Below are 25,735 nucleotides of genomic sequence, written 5' to 3' on the forward strand. Positions count from 1 at the left end.
TAAAGCCACATCACAACAATTATAATCCATGTCACAACAACATAAAGCCATAACACAACAACAAAGCCACAATACAACAATTATTATCCATATCACAACATAAAGCCACAACACAACAATTATAATCCACAACACAACAACATAAAGCCACAACACAATGACATTAAGCCATAACACAACAACATAAAGCCACAACACAACAATTAATAATCCATATCACAGCATAAAGCCACAACACAACAATTATAATTCATATCACAACATAAAGCTACAACACAACAAATATAATTAATATCACAACATAAAGCCACAACACAACAATTATAATCCATAACACAACAACATAAAGCCACAACACAACAATTTTAATTCATATCATAACATAAAGCCACAACAATTATAATTCATATCACAACAACATAAAGCCATAACACAACACTTATGATCCATATCACAACATAAGGCCACAACACAACAATTAGAATCCATATCACAACAACATAAAGCCATAACACAACACTTATAATCCATATCACAACATAAAGCCACAACACAAAAATTATAATCCATATCACAACATAAAGCCACAACAATTATAAGCCATAACACAACAATGAAAATCCATATCACAACATAAAGCCACAACACAACAATTATAATCCACAACGCAACAACATAAAGCCACAACACAACAATTGTAATCCACAACACAACAACATAAAGCCACAACACCCACAAAGATGGAACACAAGTGACAGGGACAGGTTTCGGCGATGGAGTGAGGTGGAAAGTTGAAAAGTGTGTAATGAAGGAAGTTGGAAATGAAGAGAAGTGTGACCACTTTTTCGATCATTAACAACTTTTGTATCTTTTTAACAATCCATCCATTTTCTACCGCTTGTCCCTTTTGGGGTCGCGGTTGGTGGTGGAGCCTGTCTTATGTTCTATACACCTTTTCCATCTTGTCTGCTGTCACTTCCGTTTTATCCGTTGTGTCCTTTGCGGCTCAAAGTTGTGTTGTGGCTTCATATTGTTGCCCCTTTGTATTTGTTGTGACCCTTCTCAGCCACCGTAGGTAGCCGCCATTTTTTGTTTTGATGAGTGACAGCAATTGGAACGTTTAACGTCCTCCTCATTAAAAGTCCTTCTTTAATCCAATAATTTCCCTTTTCTAGTCTGTATAAAATCGATATATTTCTTCCAGAGGGCAAACTTGCCAAGCACAGATCAATGTAGTTCAATCTAAGAAATATAAATCTATGTGTCAATATATCAATTAATCGTTACACTCCAACTAAAAAATATATATTTTTTGTCTTAGTGTAATTTTTATTTAGACAAATGTTTTTACAGACATGTTGTTGTTTAATATTACACGCGCCTTTGCTACTCTACTCATCGGTAATGTGACCTAGCCATAAAATGTTTGTTTGTCCCCCCAGCAAGACGACATGGACCACTTCAAAGAGTTCACAACGGTTGTGACGGACACATCCTCACAACCCAACTGAGACCCGCAAAGGCCCCACAAGATAAGACACCAAATAATGTGCACTGATGAAAAACTACTGTATGGTAATCAACAACACAGTAGTGAAGATCATGGTCTTTGAAATCCCTGGCCTGCAGAAACAGGAAGTTCTTTGGCAAGTTGGGGCGGAGGGCTTTGCTGCCCAAAACAGCAGATAAAGGATAAGGAGAGTGAAGTGAAATGAAGTGAATTATATTTATATAGCGCTTTTCTCTAGTGACTCAAAGCCCTTTACATAGTGAAACCCAATATCTAAGTTACATTTAAACCAGTGTGGGTGGCACTGGGAGCACGTGGGTAAAGTGTCTTGCCCAAGGACACAACGGCAATGACTAGGATGGCGGAAGCGGGAATCGAACCTGCAACCCTCAAGTTGCTGGCACGGCCACTCTACCAACCGAGCTATACCGGGCCGGAACAAGAAGTCAGAAGCACACTAAGTAAATGAGACAAAAACAGAAAGAAGTACTGTAGAACTTCGATTTACGAATCCCTCTGTTTGCAAACTTTTCGATTTACGAACTTTTAGACCGAGCCGGATATGCCTCCTTATTTGAACCTTGTCTCTGTGTATGAACGCTTTATTCATTTATTTTGTCACGCCTGCAGGAAAAAAAAGCAGGGCTCAGCATTTTAGTGGTTAGGCGTAGCCCCACACGTCACTTGCTGCATATTGCACTACTCTGCTGGTCACTACTCAGCGTGTGTGTCTTTTTGGAGGTTTTGTTTGCCTTTTGACAAGTTTTATCCATTTCGCCAAGTCAATGTGAGTCCCTAAAAAGACAACAGACCAGTGTGAAAAGGAGGAGGGAATCGCTGTGGAGACTTATTTGCGACAAGTACATTAATGGCGGTCACACGTATGGAAGGATGGACAAAGCAAGTCCAAAGCAAGTTTTAATTGTGATTAAAAATATGCCCCAAGTGGAGGAGTTCAAGTACCTAGGAGTCTCGTTCACGAGTGAGGGAAGAGTGGATCGTGAGATCGACAGGCGGATCGGTGCGGCGTCTTCAGTAATGCGGACGTTGTACCGATCCATTGTGGTGAAGAAGGAGCTGAGCCGGAAGGCAAAGCTCTCAATTTACCGGTCGATCTACGTTCCCATCCTCACCTATGGTCATGAGCTTTGGGTCATGACCGAAAGGATAAGATCACGGGTACAAGCGGCCGAAATGAGTTTCTGTGGCGGGGCTCTCCCTTAGAGATAGGGTGAGAAGTTCTGCCATCCGGGAGGAACTCAAAGTAAAGCCGCTGCTCCTTCACATCGAGAGGAGCCAGATGAGGTGGTTCGGGCATCTGGTCAGGATGCCACCCGAACGCCCCCCTAGGGAGGTGTTTAGGCCACGGGGAAGACCCAGGACACGTTGGGAAGACTATGTCTCCCGGCTGGCCTGGGAACGCCTCGGGATCCCCCGGGAAGAGCTAGACGAAGTGGCTGGGGAAAGGGAAGTCTGGGTTTCCCTGCTTAGGTTGTTGCCCCCGCGACCCGACCTCGGATAAGCGGAAGAAGATGGATGGATGGATAAAAATATGCCAGAGCAGACTTGTTTCACAGCGTAGAGGAAGAGCCAGCTTCTGTACGTCTGCTCCTTGCTCGTCTATTCCTCTTTTGTTGATTTTACTTTTTACATTTATTATTGTAGCAATATGGCTGTTTTGTGATGTCTGATCGTTTTTGAAGGCACCAAAGGGACTTCTGTGTGTGTGCGCATGTTGGCAGAGCAGCACATACAGGACAGTTCAGCTTCTTGTTGTTGTTGCTTTAGCTTGTTAATAAAAAAAACGGTTTGATATGCAGTACTGCATATCACATTATATTGTGTTCAAAGTGTACAAACTTTCACTAAAATAGGGACTTTTGTTGAGGCTGGAACCAATTATTCATATTTACATTAATTCTTATGGAGAAATTTGCTTTAGTATACGCAGTTTTTGATTTGCGGAACCCGTTCAAGAATTAATAAATTCATACATCGAGGTTGTATGACGACTAGGTCACATTTTACTGCGGGGGTTGTTCTCCCTAGATGCAACAGGAACACCGGAGGTGAGGTGCAGGTAAGGCAATTATTTATTGTCTATGAAATCATGCAAAATACAAACGACCGAAAAGCGTACCGATATTCTCGGGAGCTATGGCGAAGCTTAAAGGCACAGGGACAGGAATCAAAAGTCATAGAAAGTTACTTAGCGTACGGGTTGCATAGAAGCAAGTACAAAATGTCGTCACTGTTGCGAAATGCTAACAAGGAAGCCAGACTGATTGTGGAAAGAAATGGGAATAAATAGCTCTCTGATTAGTGCCCAGGAGCAGGTGAGATAAATCAGGTCAGAATTAAGGTTTTAGAATGGCCTTTACAAAGTCCTTACTTAAACGTTTGGACAATATTGAAGAAACAAGTTCATGTCAGAAAACCAACAAATTTTGCTGAACTGCACCAATTTTGTCAAGAGGAGTGGTCAATAATTCAACCAGAAGCTTGTGGATGGCTACCAGAAGCGCCTTACTGCAGTGAAACTTGCCAAGGGACATGTAACCAAATATTAACATTGCTGTTTGTATACTTTTGGCCCAGCAGATTTGCTCACATTTTCAGTAGACCCATAATAAATTCATAAAAAAAAACAAAAAAAACTTCATGAATTTTTTTTGTGACCAACAAGTATGTGCTTCAATCACTCTATCACAAAAAAATAAGACTTGTAGAAATCATTGGAAACTCAAGGCAGCCATGACATTATTTTCTTCACAGGTGTATGCTTCCACCCGATTGTAGCTGAGATAGGCATCAGCGCCCCCCGCGACCCCAAAGGGAATAAGCGGTAGAAATAGATGGATGGATGGAAGTGTATGTAAACTTTTGATCGTGACTGTGTGTGTGTGTATATATATATACACACACACATACATACATATATACATATATATATGTATATATACATATATGTATGTATACACACATATATATACACACACACATATATATATATATGTATATATACGCACACAGACATATGTATATATACATATATGTAGATATACACACATATATATACACATATATGTACTGTATATATATACACACACATATATATATATATATATATATATATATATATATATATATATATACATACATACATATACACACACACACACACACACACACACACACACACACACACACACACACACACACACACACACACACACACACACACACACACACACACACACACATACATTCTTTTTCTACCACTTGTCCCTTTTGGAGTTGCGGGGACGCTGGAGCCTATTCCAGCTACATATATACACATACACACACACATTTAAATATATATGTGTATATATACATATACACAGACACACACACACATATATATGTATTTGTGTATGTGTATATATATAGATACACACACACACACATCCATCCATTTTCTACCGCTTGTCCGTTTTGGAGTTGCGGGGACGCTGGAGCCTATTACAGCTACATATATACACCTACACACACACATTTATATATATATATATATATATATATATATATATATATATATATATATATATATATAAATATATATATATATATATATATGTGTGTGTGTGTGTGTGTATAAATGTTTTTTATTTGTTTTTATTAAACAAAAAAATAATAGTCCAAATGTTCCTAAATTTCTCTGACTCATATTGCTGTCCAGTGGTGCTGAGTGGGAAATTGCTGACTCTAAATTTGCACGTGTATTAAAAATTGGCTCCCAACTGGGACTCGGTTCTGATCGTTCACCTGAAAGAGCCTGTCCAAAGACTCGATTCCTTCGCGAACGTCACATCAATAATCGCAAACGGACACATTATTACACATTAACGCCAACACTGGCACTAGTTAGTGTCCGTAAACAAAAGTGGACTCCGGAGCTGACCTATAAAACAATAAAGTGATGACATTATCAGGCAGACATCAAACTTTATCAGAACAGATCTGCGCATTCTTTCTTCTCGCTAACAGTCAGCAGTAAAGCTCAGACAGCTACCCGGAAAAGAGGACTATGTGCTCGGTGATAAACAGGGTGAACGCCGGTCAGCGGTGCCTGGCCTTCACGCTCGGCTTCCGGGGGCGCACCGAAGGCTTGAGCACCATGACAGCCCAGAATGGAGCCGTGTCTGCGGGCGTCAGAGCCCACAAAATGCCGCTAGGAGGAGGCGGTGCACGGTGGCACGGAACACAACCAAACCAATCACTGCTCTTCAGACAGGTAACGTTCATGTTTATTTACATAATAGTAACGATACTGCGTATCGCATATTAACATATAACATTTGTTTAGTCTAAACTTCTGACTTTCGGTCGCCGCTACGCAAGCTGTTTTAGCCGTTAGCTTTAGCATTTAGCTCAGAGTCGTGACTTTTGAAGGCGCCAGTGAAGTCTGCACCATTCCAGCTTTTATCACTCCACCAGGTTGTAAATGTGTGGTGATGTTTTGTTGACACCGACGTTGACTTACGTCTGTAGCTGAACTTTCACTAAGTAAACTTGCCTGCTTTTATTTTGAAAGGGTTCAAAACATTGACATCACATACTAAAGGCCTACTGAAATGAGATTTTTCTTATTTAAACAGGGATAGTAGGTCCATTCTATGTGTCATACTTGATCAATTGGCGATATTGCCATATTTTTGCTGAAATGATTTAGTAGAGAACATTGACGATAAAGTTCGCAACTTTTGGTCGCTAATAAAAAAGCCTTGCCTGTACCGGAAGTAGCAGACGATGTGCTCGTGACGTCACGGGTTGTGGAGTTCCTCACATTGTGTACAATCATGGCCACCAGCAGCAAGAGCGATTTGGACCGAGAAGGCGACGATTTCCCCATTAATTTGACCGAGGATGAAAGATTTGTGGATGAGGATAGTGAGAGTGAAGGACTAGAAAAAAAAAAAAAGGCGAAGGCAGTGGGAGCAATTCAAATGTTATTAGACACATTTACTAGGATATCCATCCCATCCATTTTCCACCGCTTATTCCCTTTCGGGGTCGCGGGGGGCGCTGGCGCCTATCTCAGCTACAATCGGGCGGAAGGCGGGGTACACCCTGGACAAGTCGCCACCTCATCGCAGGGCCAACACAGATAGACAGACAACATTCACACTCACATTCACACACTAGGGCCAATTTAGTGTTGCCAATCAACCTATCCCCAGGTGCATGTCTTTTTACTAGGATAATTCTGGAAAATCCCTTAGCTGCTTATTGTGATACTAGTGTTTTAGTGACATTATATGGTACCTGAAAGTCAGCGGGGTGTGGTGACCGCCAGTGTCTCCGGTGGGAGGAGGCAAGAGACTCCACAAGCTCCACTCATGTCTAAGGTAAGAGCCGACTTATTACCACAATTTTCTCACCGAAACCTGCCGGTTGACATGTGGTCGGGAACCATGTTCGCTTGACCGCTCTGTTCCATAGTAAAGCTTCACCTTCGGGAATGTAAACAAGGAAACACCGGCTGTGTTTGTGTTGCTAAAGGCAGCTGCAATACACCGCTTCCCACCTACATCTTTCTTCTTTGACTTCTCCATTATTAATTGAACAAATTGCAAAAGATTCAGCAATACAGATGTCCAGAATACTGTGTAATTATGCGATTAAAGCAGACTACTTATAGCTGGAATCGGGCTGGAAAAAAAATTCCGCTACAATCCGAGACGTCACGCGCACACGTCATCATACCGACGTTTTCAACAGGATACGTCGCACGAAATTTAAAATTGCAATTTAGTAAACTAAATAGGCCGTATTGGCATGTGTTGCAATGTTAATATTTCATCATTGATATATAAACTATCAGACTGCGTGGTCGGTAGTAGTGGGTTTCAGTAGGCCTTTAAATATACACCTGCACAGCCGAATGCAAATTCAATACAAACGTCTGCCTTCACAAATAAAAATGCATACCGGTATTTGAAAAGGCACTCTCACAAAAGTATTGATTCAAAAATATTAGTTTTTTTGGCTGGGGGTCGAGGAGGGCATTTTTTGATGTTTTTCACTTTCAATACAAATTGTTTTTTATTTTTGTTATCTTGAGGACTCCCAAAGACACGGAAGTTTAAGTCATAACATTTGTCAAAATAAGTTATAATTGTATTATATTTTTGTTTTTTAAATCTCTATACATTGAATTCAGGTCTGTTTATTTATCAATAGATTATGTTTTAAGTATTATTGTTTGATCAACACCATGTTTTGTTTAGGCAAAAAATACACAAAATATGCAATATTTCCCCTCAAAAATATTTCAAATTGGAATATCCATCCATCCATTTTCTACTGCTTATTCCCTTTGAGGTCGCGGGGGGCGCTGGGGCCTATCTCAGCTACAATCAGGCAGAAGGCGGGGTACACCCTGGACAAGTCACCACCTCATCGCAGGGCCAACACAGATAGACAGACAACATTCACACTCACATTCACACACTAGGGCCAATTTAGTGTTGCCAATCAACATGTCTTTGTGCATGTCTTTGGAGGTGGGAGGAAGCCGAAGTACCCAAAGGGAACTCACACAGTCATGGGGAGAACATGCAAACGCCACACAGAAGGGGCCAGGGATTGAACTCAGGACCTTCGTATTGTGAGGCACATGCCCTAACCACCATTCCGCCCTATTTAGACCATTTTATAAATAATTAAAAAAATCCTATTCACTTTTTTGGGGGATCAAAAACGCACCACTTATAAAAGTGTTAAAAATAAATCATACATTTTTTTTTAACTTTCAACACTTAACACATGTTATAACATGGCTAGAAATGGTACTGCAATCAAGGTCAAAATTCTCTAGTCCCCTCCCACTTTCCATGACTGAGGTTGCCAGATACGCAGCCGACCCCGAATCCTACTCCAAGGAACTTCACCTGGCAATCGACAAGTCCTACGCTGTAGATTTCTCTTGTGTTTGCTTCTTGCAAGATGGTTTACTAAGTAATTATGCCACATTTTACTGATTTCTATTAGCCAAATGTATTTGTAAAGTGACACAGCAATATTTACGTCGGGAGTTGGGAAAGATTGTTGGCATTACCCTGCTAAAATGTCTAGTTTGACCGCACAGACCACCATCGAAATAATTATTTATAATGATATTTAATATGTTATACATTGCATAGGCCTACATTTATTTTTATCATTATAAATTTTTGAGGACTGAAAGTTTTAAAAAACAAAACAAAAAAACTTTGTGGGTTTCGAGTCAACATTGGAACTTTTTTCATTACATTTCCCCTGTTTGTTCTTTCATTCCATTTAATTTTCTTTGTAGAAGTATTTCTAGAATGCGCCGTGGGTCGTTGAAATTAGCTGTGGGTCTCAAATTTTTTTGTTAAGCCTAAATACGTCCATTCTCTCGTCTGTCACCACACTGTTTCCACATGTAGGTGCTCTATGTGTGTGTGTGTTGACTCGCATGCACCTCGGCTCATATTACTAGCAATGCTATGTATGACAAAAAGTACAGGTATTTTTCAAAGGTACTGCGGTACTCTTTCAAATTTTCTTGTAATCAGACAATATTTTCGGTATATTTAGATGGAATCTTTACCCGTACTGCGGTACTTTTAAACGTAAAACCCCACTAAACTCACGACACACTTTTGTAATGAATTAATAACAATGAATCCCACCCTTGTGTGGAAGCTGTTTGAATCAGACAGCAGCACCTACACTTACCTTCTGGCTGACAACGAGACCAAGGAGGCCATCCTCATCGACCCCGTATTGGAGACCATCGACAGAGACCTGAAGCTCATCCAAGAACTGGGGCTCCATCTACAAGTAGCAGGTCCGTACCCAGCTTCGGTTGTGATGTTTTTTTTCTTCCTGGAGTCCAGTTCAAACAGAACGCTACTAACCTGGTGCTGACGTGTTTCCAGTGAACACTCACTGCCATGCGGACCACATCACCAGCACGGGGCTGATGAAGACCAGGTTAGCCGGGCTCAAGAGCGCCATCTCCAAATTCAGTGGCGCCTCAGCAGATATCCTCCTGTCTGAGGGAGACAAGATTGCCTTTGGGAAACATGTAAGACACTAATGCAGCAGGACATTATAGGCAAGAAGTTATGGTCTGTGGTTTTCAGCATCTGACTGTGAAAGAAACACCGGGACACACCGACGGCTGTATGACGCTGGTGACGCAGGACCGAGGCATGGCTTTCACCGGGGACGCTTTGCTCATCCGAGGCTGCGGCCGGACAGACTTCCAGCAAGGTTAAACACTACCACGATCCCTGCTGTTTTTTGATGCGCGTAAATGTGTTACCAAAAAGGGGTACTGAGGCATTATGGGTTGTAGTACTTGGTAGAAAGCAGGAAAGTTGGCCGCATAAATGGGCCGCAAAAGAAATTTAGGTCAGGACTGTTTTGGTGATAATTATTTAAAAGCCTACTGAAATGAGATTTTCTTATTCAAACGGGGATCCATCCATCCATCCATCCATTTCCTACCGCTTATTCCCTTTTGGGGTCGCGGGGGGCGCTGGCGCCTATCTCAGCTACAATCGGGCGGAAGGCGGGGTACACCCTGGACAAGTCGCCACCTCATTGCAGGGCCTCAAACGGGGATAGCAGGTCCATTCTATGTGTCATACTTGATCATTTCGCGATATTGCCATATTTTTGCTGAAAGGATTTAGTAGCGAACATCGACGATAAAGTTCGCAACTTTTGGTCGCTAATTAAAAAAATCCCTGCCTTTACCGGAAGTAGCAGACGATGACATCACCGGTGTGAGGGCTCCTCATATCCTCACATTGTTTTTAATGGGAGCCTCCAGCATCAAGAGCTATTCGGACTGAGAAGGCGACAATTTCCCCATTCATTTGAGCGAGGATGAAAGATTTGTGGATGAGGATAGTGAGAGTGAAGGACTAGAAACGGGGCGGTTTAGCTCTGTTGGTAGAGCGGCCATGCCAGCAACTTGAGGGTTGCAGGTTCGATTCCCGCTTTCGTCATCATAGTCAATGCCGTTGTGTCCTTGGGCAAGACACTTTACCCACCTGCTCCCAGTGCCACCCACACTAGTTTAAATGTAACTTAGATATTGGGTTTCACTATGTAAAGCGCTTTGAGTCACTAGAGAAAAGCGCTATATAAATATAATTCACTTCACAAAAGAAAAAAAAAAGGTGATTGCATTGGGAGCAATTCAGATGTTTTTAGACACATTTACTAGGATCATTCTGGGAAACCCCTTATCTTTCTATTGTGTTGCTAGTGTTTTAGTGAATTAAATAGTACCTGATAGTCGGAGGGGTGTGTCCACGGGAAGTCACGGCAGCTGCATGGACGGCGCAAGCTCCACTGATATCCGGTAAGAGGCGACTTTTTACCACAATTTTCTCACCAAAACCTGCCGGTTGACAAGTGGTCGGGAACCATGTTCGCTTGACCGCTCTGATTAATAGTAAAGCTTCACCTGCGGGAATTTTAAAGGTTAAAGCTTCCCACCTCCATCTTTGTACTTTGACTTCTCCATTATTAATTGAACAAATTGCAAAAGATTCAGCAACACAGATGTCCAAAATACTGTGTAATTGCACGATGAAAAGAGACAACTTTTAGCCGCAAGTGGTGCTGGATAATATGTCCCCTCCAACCAATAACGTCACAAACACGCGTCATCATACGCGTCATCATTCCGCGACGTTTTCAACAGGAAACTCTGCGGGAAATTTAAAATTGTAATTTAGTAAACTTAACCAGCCATATTGGCATGTGTTGCAATGTTAATATTTCATATAAACTATCAGACTGCGTGGTTGGTAGTAGTGGGTTTCAGTAGGCCTTTAAATATGAACAATCTCCACCATGTTTTGGTGTGAGATTCCTCCCGCTGGTAAATTTAGCGCAAACCTGTAGCTTCCTCATTAGCATTTTGGATTTCGGGTTATTTCCTGTCATCCGGAATGATGTCGAAATTTGCAAAATGTACTGTATTTCCCGCACTATAGACAAACTGGAATATAAGCCGCATTAACTAAAGTTTAGAGGAACATTTTTTTTTTCAACAAATATTAGCCACATCGGACTATAAGCCACAGATATATACGTTGTGAAATTAATTAGGTACACAGAAATACACTATATTGCCAAAAGTATTTGGCCACCCATCCAAATGATGAGAATCAGGTGTTCTAATCACTTGGCCCAGCCACAGGTTTATAAAATGAAGCACTTAGGCATGGAGACTGTTTCTACAAACATTTGTGAAAGAATTGGCCACTCAGTGATTTCCAGCGTGGACCTGTCATAGGATGCCACCTGTGCAACAAATTCAGTCGTGAAATTTCCTCGCTCCTAAATATTCCAAAGTCAACTGTCGGCTTTATTATAAGAAAATGAAAGAGTTTGGAAGAAAAAACTCTGATGGTGGTGTAAATCACGTCGCTACTGGACTCTAGAGCAGTGGTCCCCAACCATTGGGCCGGAGAATAATTTTTTATTAATTTAAATTTTTTTTATTTTTATTTTTTTTATTAAATCAAGATAAAAACACAAGATACACTTACATTTAAGTGCACCAACCCAAAAAAACCACCCTTGTTCATGACAAAAACCTCCCTTTTTCATGACAAACACCCCTTAAGGTTTTCACACTTTGCACTATTTTCTTAGACTTTATGAAGCATTCTTTACATATTCCTTATTTTTACACCTTAATTTTAAAAGTTATTAAGTGCTCAATGTGATTTCACAATTTTGTTGACATTGTTTCCCATGATTGTGTTGACATTTCCTTTTTGCCTTGATAGCTGAGGGGATTGTTTACTTTGCACATATATTAGGCCTAATAGTAGCGTTTGTTTTTGTAATGCCACTGAATGGACAGAAGGGGTCACTATTGCTTTCACAGCTTCTTCCTGGCTCTTCTCTGTCCACCTCAGGTTGCGCCGAAAGGCTCTACCGGTCAGTTCATGAGAAGATATTCACCCTGCCGGACCAGTGCCTCATCTACCCAGCACATGACTACTTAGGTTTGCCGAGTCAACACTTCTGGCTGTAACCTTTTTCATTTCGCAATGCAGTATATTTTGCCAGGATGGGGTCACGACGCGTGTTCCATGTTGACACTCGGTAATCAGAGCGTGTCGATTGTCGCAGGTCAGACGGCGTCGACTGTCGGCGAGGAGCGCACGTTTAACCCTCGCCTGACCAAAAGCCTGGAGGAATTTGTGAGCATCATGGACAATTTGAATCTCCCAAAGCCTTCCAAAATAGGTACCAGACTCTTTCCTTCAACATGATGATTTCTTCAAGGCCACACATTATTTGAACTCTGAAATCCTCTTCTTTCCGCAGATATTTCAGTGCCTGCTAATCTGCGCTGCGGCGTTCATCAAGTTTAAATGTCCCGCGCAAGAAAAAGCAAGAGCAGACTATAATTAATGCAGAGTAAGATGTTTATTTTTTTAAGAAAATACTGCTAATCTCCTGCATGTGTGTTGTATTTATGTATGTATGTACATTTAGATGGCAACTCAACTTTTTGGAAATTTTGCCTTCACAATCCTCATGTAAGACAACACGTTTTATTTTTTGTATCCATTCTAAATAGTAAACTACGGCAGGTAAGAGGTGGCTAACAATGCAGCTAACGGGAATACACTATTACGCTCGTATAGCCCTCTAAAAATGTGCTAACAATACTTCATTTACACGTCGTCACCTGAATATTAACAAAGTATTAGCGATTTTGTTATTATAAGACAAACAATTTTTTAGCTGCTCCCACAAATTATGCTGATATAGTGACATATTGAACAGCTGCATCGCCTCTGAGTGGGTGAAAGTTAATTCTAGATTATAAATCATGCCCCTATTAGAAAGTTGTGGACATAAACCCACAAGTTGATCAACTTTGACATCCAACTTAGACCCGCAGATGGCGAGAAAGACACAAATATGCTAGATTGCAGAACTTTTCTTTAACCTTTCGTGATAATTATGATTCATTCTTCATCTAAACGGGAAGATATAAACATCCCATTAGTCGGAACACGAATGAAAGCAGACATATTGTACAGTAAGTGATTTATTTTATGTTTTTTGTCTCTCTTAAAGTCTGCCATGATTAGTAGTGTTGTTGTTGTCAAAGGGAAAAGCGTCTGTGAAAATAATCTGCCACCATTTGCTTAAAATGAGCAAAATATAAAAATATGTTATAATGAATGTTACTACATTACATGTATATTTACAGCATGTATATAAAACATTGATGGATATTTTTAGAGCACTTCATAGGCGGAGTAAATTGACTCTTGTTAGATGACTTTTGCTAGTGTTTATTTATGATTTAGAATGCATAACAAAAGAAAAACATATGTTCTCGTCTTATATAAGGATTGTAAATAATAGGCAAGATTCCCCCCAAAAGTGCAGTTCTTCTTTAACAGTTTTTACCATTTCTCAAATCATTTTCCCATAAGTTTTCAGTAAAGTGATTGTCAGCATCATTTATTAAAATGTATAAACTGTTCATGCAATGTAACAATCTTAACTGCAATACAAGTATGGAAAAAAGAAATCATCCCGTTTAGAGGTTCTGCTGTGTTTGATTTGATTGTAAATTTGATTAATTGTACAATGGAACTTCTAATTAAAGAAACTTGTTTATGCCACAGGTGTCAAACACAAGGCCTGGGGACCAGATCAGTCCCGCCACATTGTTTAATGTGGCCCACAAAAACCTGGAAAATATGTGCATTAATTAAGCACTTCATTTTTCTTACTAAACAGATTAGTTTTTACAATTTTGACGAAAAAAATTGCATGTCTTTTAAACTAAAGATATATCTGATCACGCAAAAAAAAAAAAAACGTTTTGTAATACAGGGTGTCCAAAGTGCGGCTCGCAGCTCCAGTTGTTTTGGTCTGCGGAATATTTTTTTGAATAAAAAAACAATAAGAATGTCAAAAAAAGAGAACAATTTGGGATATTATGAGACAATTTGATACTAACAACTCAAACTTGTTCCACCAAGGGTCGAATACTGAAAAGTCAAAGTATACGGTGGCCATTTTAATTTTTGTTTTGTTTTGTAAAAAAAAAAAAAAGATAAAAACAGACATTATATATATTTAAAGACAAAAGTTAGCATCATTTTTGTTTTATAAACGACAGAGTGTATTAATATTAGTATCACATGTTTATCTTTTTGCTCTTTTTAAGAAAAATGTTGGTTTTTAACCCCCGTAATAATTAACAATACTGCATTTTGTCATCTATAACACAAAACTGACACGTCTTTAAATATATAGGTTATGTCTGTTTTTAGGGATTATTTTTTTAAATATGACTTTTTTTCAACACTTTTATGAGGGGTCCCCAAATAATTTCAATGTGATTTTTTTTTTTTTTTTTAACTGTCTTTGCGCAAGAAATAATTATCTAAAATCAATGCTGTTATGAAGGCTCCTATTACTTCACATCACATCAAATATTCCACTTTGAAATATTTTTGGGACAAAACTTTGCATAATTTGTATTTTTGCTATAAAAAACAGGGTTTTGACAAAGAGGGCATACAATAAAAAACAACTTTATACTAAGCGTTGAATTAAAAAAAAAAAAGGGATTTGACACTTTTAACATTTTTATGACTGACACCCTAAAAAGGACCAAACATAAAGGAAGCCCCAAAAGATTAAAAACAAATCTATATGTTGAAAATGTTTAGATTTTTCAGTGGAAACAGTTTGCACAGCACTGATTTACAGCGTGGCTAAACCGTCCGTGTGTCTTTAGCAACACTTCACCGATACGACCTGAAAGACGGGTTTCTTCGGAAGGGGAGTGCCGTGCCCTGACACACACCGACCGGCTACAAACCAGCTTTTTGTAAGCTTTCAAAGGCGTATTTTCCGTTACTGAAAACTGGTCACATTTCAAGTCTTGCCCCCCTTGGAGACTTAGTGATTCGAGTGCACTTGGGTCCAAAGGAATGCGCTTTTATCCTTGAAAGAAGATAAGGTTTAAGAGCGGGACACATTCATTGTGTGGCGGCTGTGGAGAAGGACAACTTTACTGTATGGGACAACCCTTCTTGTCTTCTAGTTTTACCCATTACCTGAAGATATACGGCACCCTCCATTATGCTTCTGCAGCTGGGCAGTGTCTATGCCAGCTTCTCTCCTCCCACCCATCTGCCAGCCACATGTCACTGGAAACCATCTGTTTCACTTTCACCTCACTGGACAAGTGGCCCCTATAGAGGGTTTCATGCAGCACTGGTTGACAACACCCAGGGCCTGATACCTATTGGTATTTTAATCTGCTGAGGTCTATAATCCCAATGTGTTGCATACGGTACTTACCCATTGGTGGCCTGTGTAGAAGATGCCAGCACGGAAAGATCCACTCAAACCAACCTGGTTGGTCCAAAGTGCGGCCTGCACCACATTCGAAGAACACTAGAAAACATAAGGAGTAAATGAGCAAAAAAGGGAAATGTAACAAAAAAAAGTCGTAATGTTGATTCTGATAACACAAAGCTGCCATGCTGGCTGTTTTTTTCTTTTCAAACCGCCAAAGCTCAAAAAATAATAATGAATCCAAATCAAAGTCGTTATGAATTATTGACCCATTCAATGCTGCAATTACATATCACATTGCAATATTTTTGGGGGAAAATATTGCATATTTTGTGCGTTTGCCATAAAATAGGTATGTTTTTTTGGGCAAAAAGGGCATAAAACATACAAAAAACATTTTTTTTTAAATTATTGTAACTTCCACGTTGAAATATTTTGTGTGTTTGCCATAAGAAACTAAGTGTTCTTGGACAAAAAGGGCATAAAACATACAAACTTATTTTTTTTTTATTATTATAATTTCCAAGTTGAATTTTTGGTGTGTGTTTGCATTAAAAACTAAGTTTTCTTGGACAAAAATGGCATAAAATAAACAAAATAAATTAAAAAATATATAATTATAATCTGAAGGTTATGTAAAGAGTTAGGCATTAAAATGAAAATATAAAAATATTTATTTTTAGGACTTGTACGATTGGGGCCCTTTTGGATCCCCAAAAATTTTAGTGGGATTTTTTTTAACTCATTGCTCAAAAACTAATAATTAATCAAAATCATAGTTGTTATGAATTACTGACCCATTTAAGGCTGTAATTAAAAATCACATATTTAAATGTTTTTCGAGGAAAATATTGCATATTTAGGGTGTTTGCCTTAAAAAAATTTTTTAGTTTTTAATTACTATATTTTCCATGTTGAAATATTTAGTTTGTTTGCCATACGAAACTAAGTTTTCTTGGATAAAAATGGCATAAAGTATACAAAAAATAATTATTAAAACAAATTACGATTTATTTTTAGGACTTTTATGAGTGGGCCCCTTCTGGATATTTTGTGTTTGCCATAAAGAACTAAGTTTTCTTGGACAAAAGGGCATAAAACATACAAAAAAAATATTTTTTTTCATTATTACTTGCATTGATAGATAGATCTGAATGTGTGACTTATTTTTAGGATTTTTATGAGTGTATCCTCAAAAATTTTTGTGGGATTTTTCTTATAAACTTTTAAAATACTTTGACGATTGATGGAAAAAGTTTGGACACCCTTGTCCTAAAGTATCAGAAGTATCGATATTTTGATTTGAGGCTCGACATTCAGTTCAGTTCAGTTTCAGTTTATTTCAAAATGCACACGACTACATGTAATGCATCACACATTTCCAGTTGTTTCATTACAGCCTGTCCGAAAAGGAGTAGAAAGAAGCAGAGCTTATTTAATCCTACCCCTTTTCATACCATAGCAATTTCTTCCAATTTCCTTGTTCTCTGTAACAGAACAGTGAACAAATAAATATACCATAGTAAGCAAACAAATATTAAATACATAAATAATCTTTGTCTCAATAAAAAAGGGTTCAATATGTTTATCATAATTCTTGGTCTGTGTACTTTGTGAGCACTTGTTTGAACAGTCTCTTAAACTGAATCATATTGGTGCTTTGTTTGATTTCTTTGGTTAATCCTTTCTATCATTTAATTCCACATACAGATATGCTAAAAGTTTTAAGTGTTGTACGAGCATAACAATGTTTTAAGTTAGATTTTCCTCTAAGGTTATATTTCTCCGAATATTAGAGCAACTTTTTTTGCACCAGGGACTGGTTTAATGTTGGCAGAATTTTCACGGCATGGCCTTTCACGTGTGGCAGATAAATATAGCAAATAAGTGCATGAAAAATTAATACATGAAAAAACTCACCATAACGTTGAATTAGTGGTAGCCCCTGGCCTTTTCCTTTTGCAAAAAAGTTCTACATAGACTTGTTTTTTACTCATTTTTGCTTGTAGTAAGCTTTTTTTTTAGCTTTATTATCTGATGGGTTATTGGTGATGCATCACATTCAAGGACAAGAGCTTGGATATATAATAAAGCTACACATGCATGCCATTAGTTCCAATAGATTTCTGTGGATTTCTATTTCCATTCTAAAAGTTGTGTATTCACCTTTTGTGCGATATTCTTACACGTCGATACACCGTTAGCTTTTTTGGTCCAATTTTCCATGCGTAAATACATCTGTTATTGCTAACTACTCATGTAATAGCACTATGTGAAATAATACCAGCACTTTAACTTACGAGGCTAAAGGAAATGTGTATTTACTTCCTTCAGCACAATTATTATATGCAGCAATTTAGCACTTCTCTATCTGCCTTATGCACTTTAACTACTATGGTCACTTTGTTCCTGACCTTAGGTCAACCTGCAGACGGGACCTAGCTTTTGGCTCCGATTTGACATCTTTACATTTTATATGCTTATTAATGTGCATTGTCCCATGTAACAAATATGTAACAAATAGAGCAAATGGCAACTTCCTATCAGGGGTTTCATAATACATCTATGGCAGTGGCGGGCTGTGCGTTTCCCATCTAGTGATCTCCGATTTCAATGATTACCTCTGAAAATACCATCATTGATGTCACAACATGACCATTGCTAGAAAAATACTAAACAAGAACACATTTACACCCAATTGGCCATTGACCCACATCAACAGTGTACAAAACGGGTTATTTTCTGGTGCATTTAGAAATAAATGAAAACGCATCAGCAATTAAAACATACCGTAAAATTCTCTGCTTGGCTTAAGTAACTTTCAGTCAATAAAATTTGATTCAAAGTATACACTTAAAGATATTTTACCTGCCCTGACCACATGATGTCGACAACTGACTCATGTAACAATGTTAATTAAATGACAAACAATAACAGTTTACAACTTTTACAAACCCTGTTTCCATATGAGTTGGGAAATTGTGTTAGATGTAAATATAAACAGAATACAATGATTTACAAATCCTTTTCAACACATATTCAGTTGAATATGCTACAAAGACAACATATTTGATGTTCTAACGCATAAACTTTATTTTTTTTTTGCAAATAATAATTAACTTAGAATTTCATGGCTGCAACATGTGCCAAAGTAGTTGGGAAAGGGCATGTTCACCACTGTGTTACATCACATTTTCTTTTAACAAAACTCAATAAACGTTTGGGAACTGAGGAAACTCTTTGTTGAAGCTTCGAAAGTGGAATTCTTTATCATTCTTGCTTGATGTACAGCTTAAGTTGTTCAACAGTCCGGGGTCTCGTTGTCGTATTTTACGCTTCATAATGCGCCACACATTTTCGATGGGAATGTGTGTGTGTGTATATATATATATATATATATATATATATATATATATATATATATATATATATATATATATATATATATAGTTCTTTGGGACTTTGTGACAGGGGGTGGCGCTTTCGTGACTTCTGCGGTGCTTTTTTTGTGGACTCTGGATCTGCCTCCCGGTAGCCTTTTGGCCATGGAGACCAGCTGCTGGGTCTCTGCCACACTAGAGTCAGTTTGGAAAGACTGGAGGAGATGCGGATGAAGAGGAAGGTCCGCGGAGTTAGCGCTGAGCGCCGGGACGGACAAACTTCACAGCGTCTTGGCTGAATGAGCAGGTATCGGACACCTCAGTCTCTTTAGACGCATCCTCGCTCATCCATGCGGACTGGACACTGGCCGAGTTAGTGGGCGGCCGAGAGTGGAGTCGGCTCTCTTGGTTGCTTTGTTGGGTCGGCTCCTGTCTCTGGCCATGCTCCCTCCACCCCAGCAGACGATGGCGTGGAACACCGTAGAGGCCACCACAGTGAATATGTTTCTTTTACTTTTTATTCATAGCTGTATGTAGAAATGGCTGGTTGCATCAGCTCTGCTTTTTAAATGTCTTTAATGTTCTTTGATGTTTCCCTCTTACATGTGTGTGCTATGGCTTTGAGTTTTTTCCCCCCCTTGGCCTCAGTCTGGAACCCTCTCCAGGGGCCCAGGCGTAGACCACTCCCCCCCCACCATTGTTTACCGGTATCTCACCTTTTTTGTAAAGGGCACCGGAAGTTGGCAGACCACTCAGCGATCCTGTTCTGTCTCCCTGTAATGTTTGTCTGATCTTGAATGGGATTGTGCTGAAAATCTTAATTTCCGCTCGGGGATTAATAAAGTATTTTTGATTTTGATTTTAATTTAAAAACTTGCACACAACACACCAAACAAATGTAAAATACACAGCAAACTATTTACAATAGATCCATCCATCCATTTTCTACCGCTCGTCCCTTTTGGGTTAGCTCTTTTAAATAACTTCACAGTGAAGTAAAGTCATCTACTGGAGAGCTTGGAGCAGAAAGACGCTTTTTTATTTTTATTTTTCCCGCGCATGCGTACTAGGTCGCGTTGCGCCGGCCTACGGAGGGGGGCGAGGGTCTTAAACGGTGGCATTGTTGTGTGTGGACGCGGGTGGCCTAGTGGTAAGAGTGTCCGCCCTGAGATCGATTGGTTGTGAGTTCAAACCCCGGCCGGCAGAGTCATACCAAAAACTATAAAAATGGGACCCACTACCTCCCTGCTTGGCACTCAGCATTGAGAGTTGGAATTGAGGGTTGAATCACCAAAAATGATTCCCAGGTGTGGCCACCGCTGCTGCTCACTGCTCCCCTCAACTCCCAGGGGGAGATTAAGGGTGATGGGTAGAATGCTGAGAATAATTTTGCCACACCTAATGTGTGTGTGACAATCATTGGTACTTTAACTTTATAAGGTGATTTACCCTGGATTAAACGTTGTCAAAAAGCATGATGTTTCAACGTTGTATTTGTGTTGTTGAACATTGGTTGGTAAACGACCAACTGTCAATTGTCAAATCAAAATCATAACCCGACATTGACTCCACACCGTCAAAAAGCATGTTGTTTCAACGTTGGATTTGTGTAAACGGGGCCTTAAGGTCTCTGGTAGCAAATGCGTCACGGACCGGTGCCGGCCCCCGGACTGGTGGTTGAGGACCACTGCATTAGAGCATAAAGTAAAGTGGGGGACGGCGTGGCGAAGTTGGGAGAGTGGCCGTGCCAGCGATCTGGGGGTTACTGGTTCAATCCCCACCTTGAATACTGATTCAATCCCCCCTGCCATGAATTGATTAACGCGGACCCCGACTTAAACAAGATGAAAAACTTATTCGGGTGTTACCATTTAGTGGTCAATTGTACGGAATATGTACTGTACTGTGCAATCTACTGATAAGTTTCAATCAATCAATCAATCAATCCTTCTGCCAGTTTAGTCACGTCCATTGTGTCCTTGAGCAAGACACTTCATTCTTGCTCCTGATGGGTCCTGGTTAGCGCCTTGCATGGCAGCTCCCGCCATTAGTGTGTGAATGGGGCATACTTGCCAACCTTGAGACCTCCGATTTCGGGAGGTGGGGGGCGTGGTTGGCGGGGGGCGTGGTTAAGAGGGGAGGAGTATAATTCACCAACTCGAGTATTTCATATATTTTTCATATATATGTGTATGAAATACTTGACTTTCAGTGGATTTTAGCGATATATATTTATTTTATTGTATATATAAATAAAATAAATAGTTGAATTTCCGACAGCACCTATCAAATACACAGTAATAAAAACACAGTTGTTCTACTAACTGTACTGTGCTTGCTGGTTACTAAAAAAACCCAACAACAACACTTAACTTTCACCATTTGAATAACCTTTGTTCTGCCATTTGCGTACTGGCGAGCGATCTCCGAATCAGGGAACGTATCCTTCACAAATTTGTTGTAGACATCCGCAAATGAGAACGGGGTGTTGCTTCCAGCTATCAGCATAGCCATCTTTGTTTCAGCATAAGTTACACCATCGGGTCTCTATTTTGCGAGGTGGCCCATAATACTGGGTTGTGAACGATGCTGCTCTCTGCGGACGCTTTGTGCTTCGCTGACCGTTCATGACTTAGTATATCCGTTCGGCCACCGTGTTCAATGGAGAAGTCTGTTCTACAAAATTTACAGGCAACATATTCCTTCCCCTTTCAACTCTCCTGGATAAACTGAAATTCTTGTTTCCATTCGTTTTGGAACTTGCAAGCGTATTTCTTCATTTTGCCCGTCGGCGGCGTCGCCACGGCTGTGACTTCCTCGTTCTTCTGCTTCGTCTTCTTATGTGTGGTTTTTTTATTAAAATACGTTGATTGATTGATTGATACTTTTATTAGTAGATTGCACAGTTCAGTACATATTCCGTACAATTGACCACTAAATGGTAACACCCGAATACGTTTTTCAACTTGTTTAAGTCGGGGTCCACGTTAATCAATTCATGGTACAAATATATACTATCAACATAATACAGTCATCACACAGGTTAATCATCATAGTATATACATTGAATTATTTACATTATTTACAATCCAGGGGGTGGGATGAGGAGCTTTGGTTGATATCAGAACTTCATCATCAACAATTGCATCAAGAGAGAAATGTGGACATTGAAACAGTGTAGGTCTTATTTAGTAGGATATGTACAGCCAGCAGAGAACATAGTGAGTTCAGATAGCATAAGAACAAGTATATACATTAGAAGTACATTTGATTATTTACATTAGGTTGTTTATAATCTGGGGAGATGGGATGTGAATGGAGGAGGGTATTAGTAAAGTGTTGAAGTTGCCTGGAGGTGTTGTTTTAGAGCGATTTTGAAGGAATATAGAGATGCACTTACTTTTATACCTGTTGGGAGTGCATTCCACATTGATGTGGCATAGAAAGAGAATGAGTTAAGACCTTCGTTAGATCGGAATCTGGGTTTAACGTGGTTTGTGGAGCTCCCCCGTAGATGTTGTAACGTGATTGGGCAGGCAAGGTGTTTATGTAGTGGGAAAGCGGACGTGAAAAGAGGCTGTCCCCACTCAGGTTCAGTTTTCCGGCTGAATTTCGGGAGATTTTCGGGAGAAGGCGCTGAATTTCGGGAGTCTCCCGGAAAATCCGGTAGGGTTGGCAAGTATGGAATATGTACTGTACTGTGCAATCTACTGATAAAAGTTTCAATCAATCAATCAATCAATCCTTCTACCAGTTTAGTCACGTCCGTTGTGTCCTTGAGCAAGACACTTCATTCTTGCTCCTGATGGGGCCCGGTTAGCGCCTTGCATGGCAGCTCCCGCCATTAGTGTGTGAATGTGGAAATAGTGTCAAAGCGCTTTGAGTTCCTTAAAAAAAAGGTAGAAAAGCGCTATATAGCACATTTACATTTACATTTAAAAGCAGGTGCTTTTACACTTAGGCACGGTCTCTTCCGATGTAAAATGTAATTGTGATAATAAATAATCATCTTGTGTTTGACGTGCTAGTGCTAAATGGCCAGGGCACAATGACACATTAGTGGCAACTTCCCAGAATAGCAACCATATTTTGAAGGCCGTACAGTAAACGGCGGCCATGTTTGTTAGGAAACGTCAACAAGACGCGCTTTGGTTGGTTTAAAGAAAAAAAAGAAAAAAAAGGTTTGAGTTGGTTTCTCCGCCTCCTCCTTCGTGTGCCTTCAGGCTACGAGCTCACCTGTTTTCGCCGACTTCTCTGCCGCTTCTCCGGGGAGGGTTTCAATCACAACACGGAGGATAAACAAAAAAAAAAAAAAAAAAGAAAAAGCGACGCTGCGAAGAAGAAAAGTGTCAGCGGTCGTCTTGTCAAGCGAGTCCACGCCGAGTTGGAAAGTCAGCACGCCTCTCAGAATGTCCCGCGAAGTTCACTGCTGCTTCTGTCAAAGTCTCCACACCTGAGAGAAGGATACTTCCAAAGGTGAGTTGTTGTTTTTAAAAGTGGCTAACATGTTAATATTTCTATTTTATTCCTCCGTGCTGTCACTTTTTTTTGTGTGTTTGTACCTGGTCACGTTGTTTTCCTTTTTAAAAAAGTACACGCACGCTAGGTGTGGGGAAATTATTCTCTGCATTTCACACATCACCTTTGATCACCCCCTGGGAGGTTAGGGGAGCAGTGAGCAGCAGCGGTGGTCGCGCCCGGGAATCATTTTTGGTGATTTAACCCCCAATTCCAACCCTTGATGCTGAGTGCCAGGCAGGGAGGTAACAGGTCACATTTTTATAGTGACTCGGCCGGGGTTTTGAACTCACAACCCACCGATCTCAGGGCGGACACTCTAACCCAGGGGTCATCAACCTTTTTGAAAGCAAGAGCTACTTCTCGGGTACTGATTAATGCGAAGGGCTACCAGTTTGATACACACTTAAATAAACTGCCAGAAATAGCCAATTTGCTCAAATTACCTTTAATAAATAAATCTAAATACATTATATTAAAAAAATGGGTATTTCTGTCTGTCATTCCGTCTTACATTTTTTTTCCTTTTACGGAAGGTTTTTTTGTAGACAATAAACGATGAAAAAGCACTAAATTTAAGGGTTTAAAAGAGGAGAAAAGACGAAAAAAATGAAAATTACATTTTGAAACATAGTTTATCTTCAATTTAGACTCTTTAAAATTCAAAATTCAACCCCAAAAAATGAAGGGAAAAACTAGCTAATTTGAATTTAAAAAAAAGAATAATTTATGGAACATCATTAGTTTTTTTTCCCGATTAAGATTAATTTCTAGAATTTTGATGACATTTTTTAAATAGGTTAAAATCCACTTTGAAATAATATTTAAATTTGATTCTACAGATTTTCTAGATTTTTTTCTAGAATTTTTTTTTTTTAATTTGAATCATAATACGTTTGAAGAAATATTTCACAAATATTCTTTGTCTAAAAAACAGAAGCTAAAATGAAGAATTAAATTAAAATGTATTTATTATTCTTTAAAAAAAAATACTTGAACATTGATTTAAATTGTCGGGAAAGAAGAGGAAGGAATTTAAAAGGTAAAAAAGCATATGTGTTTAAAAATCCTAAAATCATTTTTAAGGTTGTATTCTCTCTCTAAAATTGTCTTTCTGAATGTTATAAGAAGCAAAGTAAAAAAAAATATTGAATTTATTTAAACAAGTGAAGACCAAGTGTTTAAAATATTTTCTTGGATTTTCAAATTCTATTTGAGTTTTGTCCATCTTAGAATTAAAAATGTCGAGCAAAGCGAGACCAGCTTGCTAGTAAATAAATACAATTAAAAAAATAGAGGCAGCTCACTGGTAAGTGCTGTTATTTGAGCAATTTTTTAGAACAGGCCATTTGGGCTACTCATCTGGTCCTTACGGGCTACCTGGTTCGCAACTTCTTGGAAAGGAAGATATAAACTGGACTGAAAGTGAAATTAGAAAAAAAATAATGTCTTTAAGCAGACAAATCTATGTCTGATCCCTTTATCCCATGCTTGTCTACAGCAGTGCTTTTAAGCCTTTGTTTTGAGCCGAGGCACATTTTTTTCATTGAAAAAATCTGGAGGCATACCACCGACAGAAAACATAAGACAATTAAACTCAACAGTCGATATTGACAATAAAAAGTTGTTTTCGCAATTGTTGGATATGACTTTGAACCATAATCAACCCTGCATCACTATAGCTCTTGTCTCAAAGTAGGTGTACTGTCATGACCAGAGGTGGGTAGACTAGCCAGGAATTGTACTCAAGTAAGAGTACTGTTACTTTAGAGATGTATTACTCAAGTAAAAGTCAGGAGTAGTCCCCCAAATATTTACTTGAGTAAAAGTAAAAAGTATGTTGTGAAAAAACTACTCAAGTACTGAGTAACTGATGAGTAACCTGTTCATTTAATGATGACGGCAACAAGTAATGCACAAAAACATAAAAATAGCAATG

At 39.2% G+C, this 25,735-nt stretch overlaps 3 protein-coding genes and 1 long non-coding RNA gene across 6 annotated transcripts in view; 3 read left to right on the forward strand and 1 right to left on the reverse strand.

The window, feature by feature from the left end:
* Positions 1-4,314, forward strand: part of LOC133540246 (transmembrane protease serine 6-like) — a 41,032-nt gene extending 36,718 nt beyond the window's left edge. Inside the window, exon 10 of the mRNA XM_061882837.1 lies at positions 1,443-4,314. Within this exon, the coding sequence (XP_061738821.1) occupies positions 1,443-1,511 (69 nt within the window). The 3' untranslated portion in view covers positions 1,512-4,314. The remainder of the gene's footprint in view (positions 1-1,442) is intronic.
* Positions 4,315-5,342: 1,028 nt separating this feature from the next.
* ethe1 (ETHE1 persulfide dioxygenase) lies at positions 5,343-19,137 on the forward strand. Of its 2 annotated transcripts, XM_061881879.1 has the most exons (8): positions 5,343-5,786; positions 9,224-9,368; positions 9,460-9,608; positions 9,667-9,796; positions 12,472-12,561; positions 12,689-12,805; positions 12,887-12,979; positions 14,209-19,137. In XM_061881879.1, the coding sequence occupies exons 1-7, from the start codon at positions 5,580-5,582 to the stop codon at positions 12,931-12,933; spliced, it is 885 nt and encodes a 294-aa protein (XP_061737863.1). In that variant the 5' UTR covers positions 5,343-5,579; the 3' UTR covers positions 12,934-12,979; positions 14,209-19,137. The 2 variants fall into 2 exon arrangements, with proteins under 2 accessions (XP_061737863.1, XP_061737862.1); XM_061881878.1 differs by lacking the exon at positions 14,209-19,137 and having other exon boundaries at positions 5,344-5,786; positions 12,887-14,205.
* On the reverse strand, positions 7,705-23,748 carry LOC133539745 (uncharacterized). The gene is made up of 3 exons (XR_009803484.1): positions 23,515-23,748; positions 15,902-15,997; positions 7,705-9,576 (listed from the first exon to the last, which is right to left on the reverse strand). It is a non-coding gene; the product is annotated as an uncharacterized LOC133539745 (long non-coding RNA).
* Positions 23,452-25,735, forward strand: part of phldb3 (pleckstrin homology-like domain, family B, member 3) — a 78,172-nt gene continuing 75,888 nt past the window's right edge. The window contains exon 1 of one of the 2 annotated variants that reach the window (XM_061881877.1): positions 23,452-23,754. The gene's annotated coding sequence lies outside the window, so the exon portion shown is untranslated. The remainder of the gene's footprint in view (positions 23,755-25,735) is intronic. The other variant, XM_061881876.1, reaches the window with a different exon arrangement.

Source organism: Nerophis ophidion, linkage group LG21, assembly GCF_033978795.1.
Source record: "Nerophis ophidion isolate RoL-2023_Sa linkage group LG21, RoL_Noph_v1.0, whole genome shotgun sequence".
NCBI classification, from domain to species: domain Eukaryota; kingdom Metazoa; phylum Chordata; class Actinopteri; order Syngnathiformes; family Syngnathidae; genus Nerophis; species Nerophis ophidion.